The 12,351-nt window shown below is 49.7% G+C and overlaps 1 protein-coding gene across 1 annotated transcript in view; it reads right to left on the reverse strand.

Moving 5' to 3' along the window:
- COL18A1 (collagen type XVIII alpha 1 chain) overlaps positions 1 to 12,351 on the reverse strand; it is a 105,883-nt gene that overhangs the window by 67,629 nt on the left and 25,903 nt on the right. The window contains 1 exon segment of the mRNA XM_030580507.1: positions 9,206 to 9,750. Coding sequence (XP_030436367.1) covers positions 9,206 to 9,750 — 545 coding nt within the window.

Consider the following 12,351-nt stretch of genomic DNA (forward strand, 5'->3'; position numbering starts at 1 on the left):
CCAAAGTAAACACAGCTTTGAAGATACTGAGGCTGGCTGGCGTTCACAGATACATACAATTGTAGATTCCAGGGCCAGAGGGACCATTGTGACCATCTAGTCTGACTGCCTGTATAACACAAGCCAGAGAGCTTCCTCAAAATAGTACCTACAGCAGATCTTTTAGAAAAACATCCAATCTTGGTTTAAAAATGGTCAGTGATGGAGAATCCACCATGACCCTTGGTCATGCTGTTTCAGTGGTTAATTACTCTCACTGTTAAAAATGTACCTTATTTCCAGACTGAATTTAGCTAGCTTCAACTTCTAGCCATTCTATCTTATACTTCTCACTGCTAGATGGAAGAGCCCATTATGAAATATCTGTTCCCCATGCAGGTACTTACAGACTGTGATCAAGTCACCTAAACAAAAGAGATTGAGCTCCATGAGTCTATCACTATAAGGCAGTTTTCCTAATCCTTTAACCATACTCCCGGCTCTTCTTTGAACTTCTCCAATTTATCAACATCCTTCTTGAATTGTGGGCACCAGCACTGGATACAGGATTCCAGGAGCAGCTGCACTAGTGCCAAATACCGAGATAAAATAACCTCTCCCCTCCTACTCGAGATTGCCCTGTTTATGCATCCAAGGTTCACATTAGCTCTTTTGCTCACGGCATCCCACCGGGAACTCATGTTCAGCTGATTATCCACCACAATCTCCAAATCTTTTTCAAAGTTACTGCATCCCAGGATAGATTCCCCTATCCAGTAAGTATGGCCTATGTTCTTTGTTCCTAGATGTACACATTTACACTGACCCAGAGTAAAATGCACATTGTTTACTTGAGCCCAGTTTACCAAGCAATTCAGATTGCAATGAACCAGCAACTTGTCGTCTTCACTCTTCACCAGTCCCCCAATTTTTGGGTCGTCAGTGTGTTTGACACCTTCTGCTCCAGCAACACAGCCCAGTAACATGCCTCCACCTCCCTCCCTCCCCATGGGCTATGTCTATTCCAAGCTCTTTCGGGGAAATGTCCCACTGGTGCAGCACCACTACCAGCAGGATGGCAGGGGCACTGATAAAGGCGGTGCTAGTCATTTTGATTTTGAGGACATGCTGACAATTCTAGTTTGCACTGGTGGTTCTGTGTGTGACTATATAGACCAGTTCGGGAAGAACACCACAGCCGTCTGTCTAGTTGTCTTGACTGAGTTGCCCGCTGTTTCTGTGCCTGGTGTGGTGCTTCCAACTGCTCCATGTGATTCTTCTCAAAGTTCCTGCCACTCCCACCTAGGGCCCGGATGTGATCACTCGGTGGTTCCCCACAGGGTGTCAAACATTTGCTTCGCTCGGGAGCATGATTCTGAAGTCATTTATTTAATCTAGTTTTTGCCTGAATTAAATTCAATTGAGCAAAACTATTTTCCATTTTTTAAACTAAATTGTAATTAATGCGTTTCAACATCATGAATGCCCACTTAGCTGCCACACAGACAAGGGCTACAAATCAACAGAACAGAAATCCACATCCTTACTCAGATTCAATGAGAAGCAAATAAACAAGACAGTTACCTGTTCTGTAACTGGTGTTCTTTGAGATGTGTTGCTCATGTCTACTCCACATCCCACCCTCCTTCCCCTCTGTCGGAGTTGGGGAGGGACGCGATCTCAAATGCCGGACAGAAGGAGCCACGACGCCCTGAGCATGGAGATTGCAGAGGCCATCAAGCAAGCCGCCGTATCCACCGTGTCCGCCGCTTTCTGCAGGGCTGCTTTGGCTGCCATTGTCCCCTTGTCCACCAATATCTTCAAGTCCTTCCTATCCCGCTCTGGGAGGAGTGGCTCGAATTTCGGCAGGGACTCCCATAAATTAAACTCATATAGGCTCAGTAAGACCTGATGGTTGGCCACGCTGAGCTGGAAACTCAAAGAAGACTAAAGTTTTCTACCAAAAGAGTCGTGTCTCCTGGCGCCTTTATTCTTGGAGGTGGGCATGGGCTGGCCTTGCTGCTTCCGCTGGTTCACTGATTCCACCATCAGAGAGTTAGGTGCCAGGTGAGAGTAGAGGTATTCATGGTTCTTGGCCAGCACAAAATATTTCCTCTCAGCCTTCTTGGAAATCGGGGCCAGAGAGGCAGGAGTTAACCATAGGGCATTGGAGATGTTGGCTACTCCCTGGTGAAGGGGTAAAGCCACATGGCCCAGCACCAAGGGGGACAGTACATTAAAGAGGGAATCAGATGGGCCCTCCATCTCCTTGGCCTGCAGCTGGAGGCTTGACGCCACCCACTTTAGCAGGTCTTGATGCGCCCTGAAGTCCTTCTGTGGAGCAGAGGGCGGCAGTGCCGTGATGGTATCATCTGGTGCAGGAGAGGAGGCTGGCACGGGGCTGTGGGCCACAGCCGGTGCCAGTGGATCAACCCCCAGGTTGGAGTCCAGGCGCGGAGCTGATGACTCATGATCTGTCGATTTGTCCCTTGGCCTAGATAGCGAGGCCGATGGGGCCTCAGATGTCCTGACCACCGAGCAGGTTCCCACCTGGGTGGGCATCAGCAGCCATGGTGCCCATTGATACCATTGTCCCTGCCATGCTGGGTCCATGCTGTGGACTAGATGGCATTATCTGGTCTGGCTGATCGGTATGGCCCCATGAGGGGAGGCTGGATGCTGAGGCCGAGATAACCACCAACCAAATGGTAACATAGGAGCAGTGGGAGTGATGGGGCCTATGATGCCGTCTTCCACGGACCGAGACCTCGATGTCGAGGGCTGGTACCCCCTGGAAGTACTGTTCCGAGATTCACTTCAGCACCTGGAGCTGCGGTGCCATGGTGCCGGTGATGCACAGCAGGAGCCTTGTGTGTGATGTCTGACAGAGCGGGAGTGTTGACATCGGTTGCGCCGAGACCGGCTACGATAGCTGCATCGTGAAAAGGAGCACTTTTGATGCCTATCTCTGTGCCTGCGTCTGCTGCTGCTTGGAGTGGAGGGACCCCAAGATTCCTGCCCGGACGGCACTGAACCTGGTAACCTGGATGGCGGCGAGGGTGGTGGATGCGAGCTGCAAGTGGACCTGTCACTGTGTGCTGAACGAGGTACAGAGCAGTCTTCAGAGTGAGAGCTGTACCGTACCGGGGAGGCCTGTCAAGCACCTAGCGGCGGTGTGCCGTGGGACCAGGGCCCCCACTGGTGGTGCCCCAGGCACCAGCAAGCTGAAACATCTTGAGCGGCCTGTATAGCCTCCAGTGTCGATGGGATCCGGACCGCAGGAGAGGGGTGTATCAACACTGCTGGGCTTCTCCACTCAGCACGAGTGGGAGGTTGAGCCCGGGGGGAACTGAGGGCTGCCCAATGCGGGACCAGCCTCTCCCCCTTCCTTCTCTCGGCACCGCTGCGAAGTCGAGATCTTCCTTTGTTTCTTGGAAGGGGAGCGGTGCTGTCTGGGAGAGGGGGCTTCGCTGCGCACCAACGATGCAGTGCCTGGCGCTGAGTCCGTTCGGCGTACCAGAGTTGGAGCCAGTGCCGATTCCATGACAAGAGTGCGAAGCCTGATGTTCTTCTCTTTCTTAGTTTGTGGCTTAAAAGACCTGCAGATCTTGCAGCATTCACTCATGTGAGTTTTGCCCAAGCAGCAGAGACACTCAGCATGCGGATCACTCCTTGGCACGGAATGGCAACAGGAGTCACACGACTTGAAGCCTGGGGCACAGGGCATGTCCCGGGCCCACTTTAACAACTGAAAACTACTTTCTACGAGCTACTAATAACAAGCTAAAAGTACCGTTAAGATCAACAAGAAAGGCTGCAGCGAAGCTGGAGCAAGAAGTTCCAATGCACCTTCACTGGCAGCAAGAAGGACCTGAGGGTGTGGGCGGGGGAGCACACAGCTCCCCTTATAGTGTGCTATAGAGGTGCCACTCCAGGGGTCACAGCGGCGCTCCCCCCCATGGGTACTGCTAAGGGAAAAATTTCTGGCACCAGTGCACGTGGTGCACACACACACACCCCTACTGTGGAATATACATGAGCAAGCACTCGAAGAAGAACTTCTTACTGCCCCCAGGGAGCTGGAGGAAAGTTGTCCACTGGAGATACTACATATTTTGTGCCTAGTTCACTAGCACCAACTCCAGACGGCCAGACAGCCGAAGGAGAAATGCCACCCAGATTTGATCTCAGTGGGAGGCACAAAGCATACCACAAATACAAGGGTTGCTAAACTCATAAATTAAACTGGCGTTATTTAAGTTAATTAACTTGAGGATGAAAAGTTAGTTATTTCCACTTCATCTATCACTTGGATGAGACACTGGAATAAATATTTGGATTCACTTAAACAGCAGAGGGAAGTCTCTGTAAAAACAAACTTCAACTGAGGCAATCCTACTAAAAAATAAGTAACCCCCTGGAGCCCAGCAGCTCTGAGAACCAGCGTGAAGGCACTGCCCTAGAGCGCTTTCCTCACGATAGGGTAGGTAATGATCACACTGCTTTGTGCACTTGAGAAGCTGCTTCAGGGGATGCATCTGCACCATCCTTTCTGGTCAAAGACGGTCACATTTTTTCACTTTTGACTCCAAATCAATAATCTATTACTAAACACCCTGCCTGAAGTCTCTGCTCATGGCTTCTCCGCTAAACGGCTACTCATTGGGAGCATTCTGCAAATGAAGGCAGCAGAATCGTATTCCAGGCAACATTTAAACAGAGGCTGTTTAGACAGGCTGGTATTTTTCCCCCGTTTCACTATATCAGAAAGTCCTCCCAGATTGGAGTCCTTGCTAACATAGAGCTATGGGGGAGAAGATACGGCCCCTTAACATTCATAAAACATTACAACTTACTAACAGTAAGCCCCCGACTATGCTAATTCAGGAATTCATCATTAAATTTCTAGCAGTGCCCATAACACTGGGACATGTCTCTGGCTAAATTCCATGTGAGAAGATAGACCATACTCACGTGATGGGAGACTCTTTCAAAATCATGAGTTCCCAGGAAAAAGATTTGGGGGTCATGCTGGATAATCAGCGGAACATGACCTCCCATTGTGATGCTGTGGCTAAAACAGCTAATGCAAACCTGGGATATATAAACAGGGGAGTCTTGGATAGGAGCAGAAAAGATATTTTACCTCAATATTTGGCACTGGTGCAACCACTGCTGGAATCCTGTGCCCAGTTCTGGTGCCCACAATTCAAGAAGGATACTGAAAGTGGAGAGGGTCTACACAAGAGCCATGAGAATGACTGAAGGATTAGAAAATATGCCTTGTAGTGATTGTGCTCTTTGAGTCTGTCTCTGTAGTTTAACAAAGAGAAAGCTGAGAGGTGGCTATAAGTATTTCCATGGGGAACAAATATTGAATAACTTGCTCTTCAGTCTAGCAGAGAAAGCTCTAACACACTCCAATGGCTGGAAGTTGAAGCTAGACAAATTCAAACTGGGAAAAAAGCATAATTTTTTGAACAGTGAGTAATTAGCCATTGGAACAACTTACCAAGGGGTACGGAGGATTCTCCATCACTGACAATTTTTAAGTCAACATTGTTTGTTTTCCTAACAGCTCTGCTCTAGGAATTACTTTGGGGCAGGTCTCTGGCCTGTGTTGTACAGGAGGTCAGATTGGATGATCACAATGGTCCCTTCTGGCCATGGCATTTACAAAAGGCACACGCATCAGTAGCCACACCAGCGTGTGCATTCTGCCACTGCTGTGTACAACTGCAGAGCATCCTGCTGTAATCCATGTATGTAACAAAGGCAGGTTATGTCTCCCTCTGAGAAGCACTACACAAATTCTTCCACAGTAGGGCACGTCTACACTACAAAATTAAGTCAACTTAAGTTAAGTACAGCCACTACAGTAATTACTGTGGTTTTTCACGTCCACACTACCCTCCTTCTCTCGGTGGTGTGCGTCCTCACCAGGAGTACTCCACCACTGAAGTGAAGCACTGACAGCTGGTTGTCCCCTACCCCCCAGCTCAAGCTGTCAGCCCATGGCAGGGGAGGGGCCACTCCAGCTCTGAACCCTGCGTGAGGTTGCCAGCCAACAGGTGATATAAATAATGCCATGACTACACCACCCCCTAAGTGCTAGTCATCCGCAGAGTGGAGTTATTAGCTCGGTGTACTGGGCGACTTACATCTGCGGGAACAACCACTATAGTGCCGACATCGTGACAAAGTTCCTCCTCTACCCTTGATGGGTCCTGTTGCTTTATTGGTGGCATTGGCTCGCCTCACAGATTCACCCTGTTGGTCGGGAAACAGCTCAGAGACCTTCCCCTCTGGTAAAAGCCACAGTCCAGGTCAATTCCTCCTATGTTTGTTTTGAGAGGTTTGTGGGGAACCCAGGCCCACCCTCTACTTCGGGTTCCAGCCCAGGGCCCTGTGGACTGCAGCTGTCTATAATGCCTCCTGTACCAGCTGCGCAACAGCTACAACTCCCTGGACTACTACCCCATGGCCTCCTCCCATCACCTTCTTTGTCCTCATCACTGGACCTTCCCTTTGATGTCTGATTACGCTTGTACTCCTTAGTCCTCCAGCAGTATGCCTACTCACTCTCAGCTCCTTGCACACCTCTTGCTCCTAGTTCCTCATACACACTTCCTCTCCTCTGGCCTGACTGGAGTGAGCCCTTTCATAGCATCAGAGGGGCCTTAATTAGAGTCAGGTGCTTAACAGCCTCACCTGACTCTTAGCAGGTTCATTGGAGTCAGGTGTTCTCATTAGTCTGGAGCAGCCCCTGCTCTGGTCACTCAGGGAACAGAAAACTGCTTATCCAGTGGCCAGTATAGCTCCCTTCTACCACTCTGCTCTTCCCAGCTGGCCTGGGTCTATCACAACACGTATAGCGTGAGGTCAAGGTAAGATGCCTTGTGTTGACCAAACGCTGTTGTGTAGACTAGGCCTTGGACTGGGAGCTGTGTCCCAAGCAGCCTATGCTATGGAAATGCCCCCCCCCCCCCACACTGTATGGTAAGACCACATGGGTTCACCAGGCATAGAAGAGCAGGCATTTGCCCAGTGTGTTTCCCCACTCTCACTGCTTACTCAGAAGGAATTATTTTTGCTAGTTATTGAGCAATAAAATAACTAGTGCCCAATTGTCCGACTGCCCCACTCCCATCTAGTGGGATTTAGCCCTTGATTGTCAGCATCCCTATGGGAGTCAGGCACCTGAGTTACACAGATGGTCAGACCAGATGAGCAGAATGGCCCCTTCTGACCCTAAATCTGTGAGACACACCTTCTGTCGGGGGTGCAGGGAGGAGCTGGCTATACCATGGCGATTTTCCCAGGCCTCTAGGAGGCTCATTCAGAACTCAAATCCCAGGGTGGGTGTGTGGGTGGGTTAAGGGGGCTTTGAGCCTCCTTTGTCCGTGCTTGATCCTGGGTTGCTCCAAGGACTGGAGAAGCCCTGGGGTGACTTAGATAGCCCCAGAGCCCTGTTTGCTTCAGGTATGCAAGCCAGGGGGCTGCAGCCCACCACAGCACGCCCCCTCCACCAGAACTCAGGAGGTCCCTGGAGGGCAGCCTTTCAGCTGCTTCTGCAGTGCTTGCACTGAGGGAATCCTCTTACAGCCAGCTACAGTGGCTTTAGGGCCCCATGACATCTCTCCAGCTCATATGCCTGGTGTACAGGGACCAGAATAGGGGTGAGCATCTCACTCCCTTAGGCTTCCTTTGAAAATCTCATCCTATAGCACTATGTAGCTGGGACAGGTCCACGAATCTGAACTGGGGGAAGTTTCCTGTGAATGGCATCCCTCAGCATCTTCTGCCAGCACTACCAAAGCTTACTTCGGCCAGTGGCTGGGAAATATCAGTCAGCAACTCCAGTGACAGATGCTGGGGAGACATATTGTGTGTTTGTATTAACACTCTCGTGAACCCGGCACCATTCAGCAACGTAAAGCTTTCTCCTCACAGCACTGCGGGACAGTTCTGGGGAGGGACAGTTCCTGGTCTCTCACATGCTGTTTTTCTGCTCTAGAACCTTTGTTTTCCAAACTGATCAAGCTTTTGCACCGAACAAGCAAACACCTGCCACCTACCAGGAATGCTGGGTTCAAGGCTCTTACTAAAATGTGAAAGATTAACTTCCCCACTCCAGGGCAACTGAGAACAAGCAAGCTGACCAATAATTATTAACCGTTCTGGTTCCCTAAGGAACTTTTAGTGACCTCCCTCCCTCCCCACATTAAGTCCCTTGGGTCTGAACTGTCGCAATTATAGTCACCAGCTCAAATAATTTTTAAACTTACAAACAAGGGAACTTTATGATTCTATGATTTGTGAGACTAGTAAATTTAAAAACAAACAATCATCGTTCTTCTTGGCATATGTTGTTCCTGTACGATTGTGTGCCGGGTGAAAGGAGTTCAATCTAAGACAAAATTCTAACTGCAAGCACTACTGGTTGTTAGAAACAACTGTGCTCTATTCTCAGGGTAATATTTCCACGTAGGTTTAAAAGAGTTTCACTTACAACATTGTATAACCCTGTTAAAATGCAATCAGTTTTAAAAACATGTCTCCACTAATCACCTGCTCTCTCTGCTTGTCTCTGTATTTGCAACCATCTTGGCAAATAGTCAAATATCTGATAACAAAGATAGACTTTGGTGCCATTAACATTTTCCAGCTATCACACAATATTTTCTCAGCCAAGCCAACAGGCGGCAAAGGAGAAGTATTTTTAGAAGAGCGCAGATTCAAATGGCTCTTCACAAGATAGCATGCACTTACTGTGTCAGGGACTTGGAAAGGGTAATAGAACAGTGCTAGGTGCTGCGGGAATTGAGCACCGCCACTGAATTCCACTTGCATTCCATTCCACACGCTATTGCTCCCATTCTTGGAAATGATATGCAAACTTTCCCACTGCAAACGATGTCTAAGAAAGGCAGATACATGCTCTCCCATGAGCGTTGACTAGCACGTTGCCACAGCCTCTGTTAAATATAAAACCCTTTTGACCCCCAAATCTAGGCAAAGCCCCACCAATGAGTACCACATCTAGGCCAAGTTTCAGGGTTTCACTTTCAGCTTTTTTGCTGTAGTCCTGTTAAAAAAGGAATTAAACAGACAATGAAGTTATATCCCTCCCCCTACCCCACACACACACACCCCTTCTTCTCTCTATCCATTTTATGCTCCTGATTTCATTGGAACCTGTGATTTTGGGCTGTGGAGGACTTACCTGGTATTTATCTGGATCAGCCCCTCCAGCCTGAGCCACAAAGAGCCCAGACCCATCCTCCAGTTCCATCTCATCGGGAGAGCGCTCAAAGCGAACCCGGTGAAACTCCTCACAGTTCAGGTACAGAATCACCTCGTCATCCTCCACGCTGATGGCAAAGCGAGTCCACTCGTTCGCTAGGGAAGGCACGGAGAATGTTGCAGCTGCATATGAGCTCTCGGAGCCCGGCTCCGTGTAGTAGAAGATGATCTGTTGCTTCCTGTCCTGCATGGCAGAGAGCTTCACTCCAACATAGATGACTGTCTGCGAGGCATCTGTGATGGCAAAGAGCACGCCAGCCTTGTTGGTGGTGGGCTGAACATGGAAAAGGAGCGAGAAGTCTCTATAAAAGGGGCTAGGCAGGTGGTACCGGGCCACTTGACCGGTGTTGGCATCTGGTCCAAAGACATAGGCGTGAGTGTTGTCGGGGCCATTGACTTGGGTTATTTGCTCTGGTGGGGGATCTCCAATCAGCTGCAAAAGACTGACTTCTGTGCTGAAATGTTCTGTAAGAGAAGAAAATGGAGAAGTCAAAAACAAGCACATCATGGTTCAATGCAACAGTGGGACACGCCCCTTCAGAGCCTCGGAGGGGAAGATGTCAATGCTGAGTGCACCGGAACCACAGGCCCACAAATGCCACCTGCAAGAGATCACCTTGTATGCTGACGCCAACAGGGCTCTGTGCAGATACACAGAATGATCCACACATGTGCCGCTGCCACGGTAGGGCCCATGTCAGCCCACATGCTGCAGGCATTTAGGACGATTGGAGCAGAGCATAATGGCTACAGTGCTAACCGATCACATCAGGAGTAATACTAGTCCCTAGGCTCCCCTTCCTCACTTCAGTCTGCACTGCTCCCGTGTGTCAGGGTTGGGAGTTACTGAGATGCACGGGATCTTATTAGCTGACTGGCCAGAACTCTGGGTGAGTATTTTAAAAGTGCTGTTGTTCTTCTGAAGGTGTAACAACAGTGACTGTGGCTTTAGGCTGAAAGGTTCACACTCCCATCTCTGCTCATTTGTTTCTGGCATAAACTGAATTAACCCTGGTTGGTTCTGTAGCTGGTTAGCCTGGACTTTTTAAACACTCTCTTTCGTGGGTAAGATTTTACTCTGGTGCACTGGTGTTAGGGGCTGGATAAATCTGATCTGAACTGGGGGCACTGGACTGTGTATGTTAGACACCTGACAATGAGGCAGCCATGGGGCTAGCTAGACTGGCAGAATCACCAAGAGTTCTCTCCCAAAGATGAAGACAATCAGTGAGGCAAATGAGGTTTATAAGACCTTCTTTCTGATCACATTCCTTTATGTCCACCACAGAGGAAACTCTCCTACATGTCTTCACTGTGGTGGGAAATACCACCTCTGGAACAGAAACAAGAAGCCAATCACATCAGGAGCAAGTGTGTTATCGAAGCAAACAAGGGAGACACATTTTGTGTTGCTGTGCCTAGGATCTGAGACAAGCAGACCCTACCACAGCAGACCATTAACAGCAGTTATACAGAGCCACAATTATTAGGAGCTTTGCAGGCAAAGGAGCATGTTACATTTTGAGAGCCCCGTTCAAACACTGCACATGAAGTGTGCTCTGCTGAATCAGGGCCTAAGTTAACTGTGTAAACTTTTTGTTTCCACAACAAAAGAAAGTACAGTATGTTACATAAAAACCAGAAGTGAGGTGCGAGGGGCTCACACCTCCGTTGGTACAGACAGGCAGTGCTGGTGTGGTTCAGCCAAGGTTTTTAATCAAAGGCTTTATTTGGGATCGCCCCCTTGTGCTGTCCCCCATTATTGAAGGAGGCTGGTATCTTCAGATAATGGGAGCTGGATGTGAGGTGTGTTACGTTAGAGTCACCAGCTGTCCGGTGTCTCTCCTGACCTCAGAGGAGATAGAGAGGGCTAGAGAGCAACTAACACACTGAGCCCAGGAGAGAGAAGCTGCAATCCTCGTGCAAGCAGGGCCAGGAGGACACGCCAGCAGTGAGCAGTCAGAACATGACAGCCTGACGGGTGCTGTGCTTGGATTCATACAGGAACGTGCTCATGCTTGTGACAAACAACAGAAGCTTATTCTTCAGCTACACTTGCCAAACGTGGCCCAGCGAGTCCAATAACTCCTGTCCCCACTTGTTTTTCCCATTTCCTTCCTCTGCCTGTAGTGTTTAGTTCCCACCTGGGGCAGCGGGAACAGTTTCCAGTGGAAATGCCACAGCACAGCCAAGGGGGAGATGGAAGCAGGCAGCACGTAGAGATGGAATTCATACAAATGACAAACGTGCCTCCTTTCTCTGCAGTTTGAGGATTGGCGCGCCAGCTGGCACATACATAAATATTACTAATTACTCCCTTACAGCAACCAATGGTTACAGTTCATATAAATCACACAAGAAAACACCTGCTGCCATCCATGCCTGGCCTGCCACCACTACCCCAGAAACCCTGCCTTTCTCCAGCAGCCCAGGGTTTTAATCAGCAGAGGGGAGTGTGTGCGTGGGACCCCGGGAGGGAAGTAAGGGTCATGTGATAGGTTTCTCTGTTCCCTGTCAGATTCCCCCAAGGAGAGCAAACACATGCTGCTTCCTTCAGGGGTTTACGGGAGAACTCCCTCTGTGTCTCAAGAGCGCATCATGTTGGACAGGCACAAAACAAGTTACCTCTGAACTTGGCTCTGGGGTGGCTTCAGATAGGGCAAAGCAAAGCACAGGTACGGAGTAAAGGCCATTGGCACTCAGCAGCCCTCCCAGGATTCATTGGGAGTGATACCAAGGGCCTAAATTCAGCCGGAGAGAGTTCGCACCTGGGGGTGAAAAGCCCAGATAGGCTCGTTCAATAGAAAATAACCATACTGCCCTGCTGGGACTGATCTGCTATGGGAATGTACAGCTCCACCGGTCTAACCTAACACAGCCCCGCGGCAGCCCAGAGTCGTGCAGCAGCTCCCCCCCAGCCATGTCTACCCTGGGTCAGGAGGTGTGACGGCAGCACGCGCAGACATACCTGAGCTGACCTTGCGCAAGTAACAACTACAGCCTGCGGCAGGGGGCAGCCTCTCAAATGCACACCCGGGTCCTGGGCAGCATTGTGTTCAAGAGGCA

This window comes from Gopherus evgoodei, chromosome 11, assembly GCF_007399415.2.
Source record: "Gopherus evgoodei ecotype Sinaloan lineage chromosome 11, rGopEvg1_v1.p, whole genome shotgun sequence".
NCBI lineage: Eukaryota > Metazoa > Chordata > Testudines > Testudinidae > Gopherus > Gopherus evgoodei.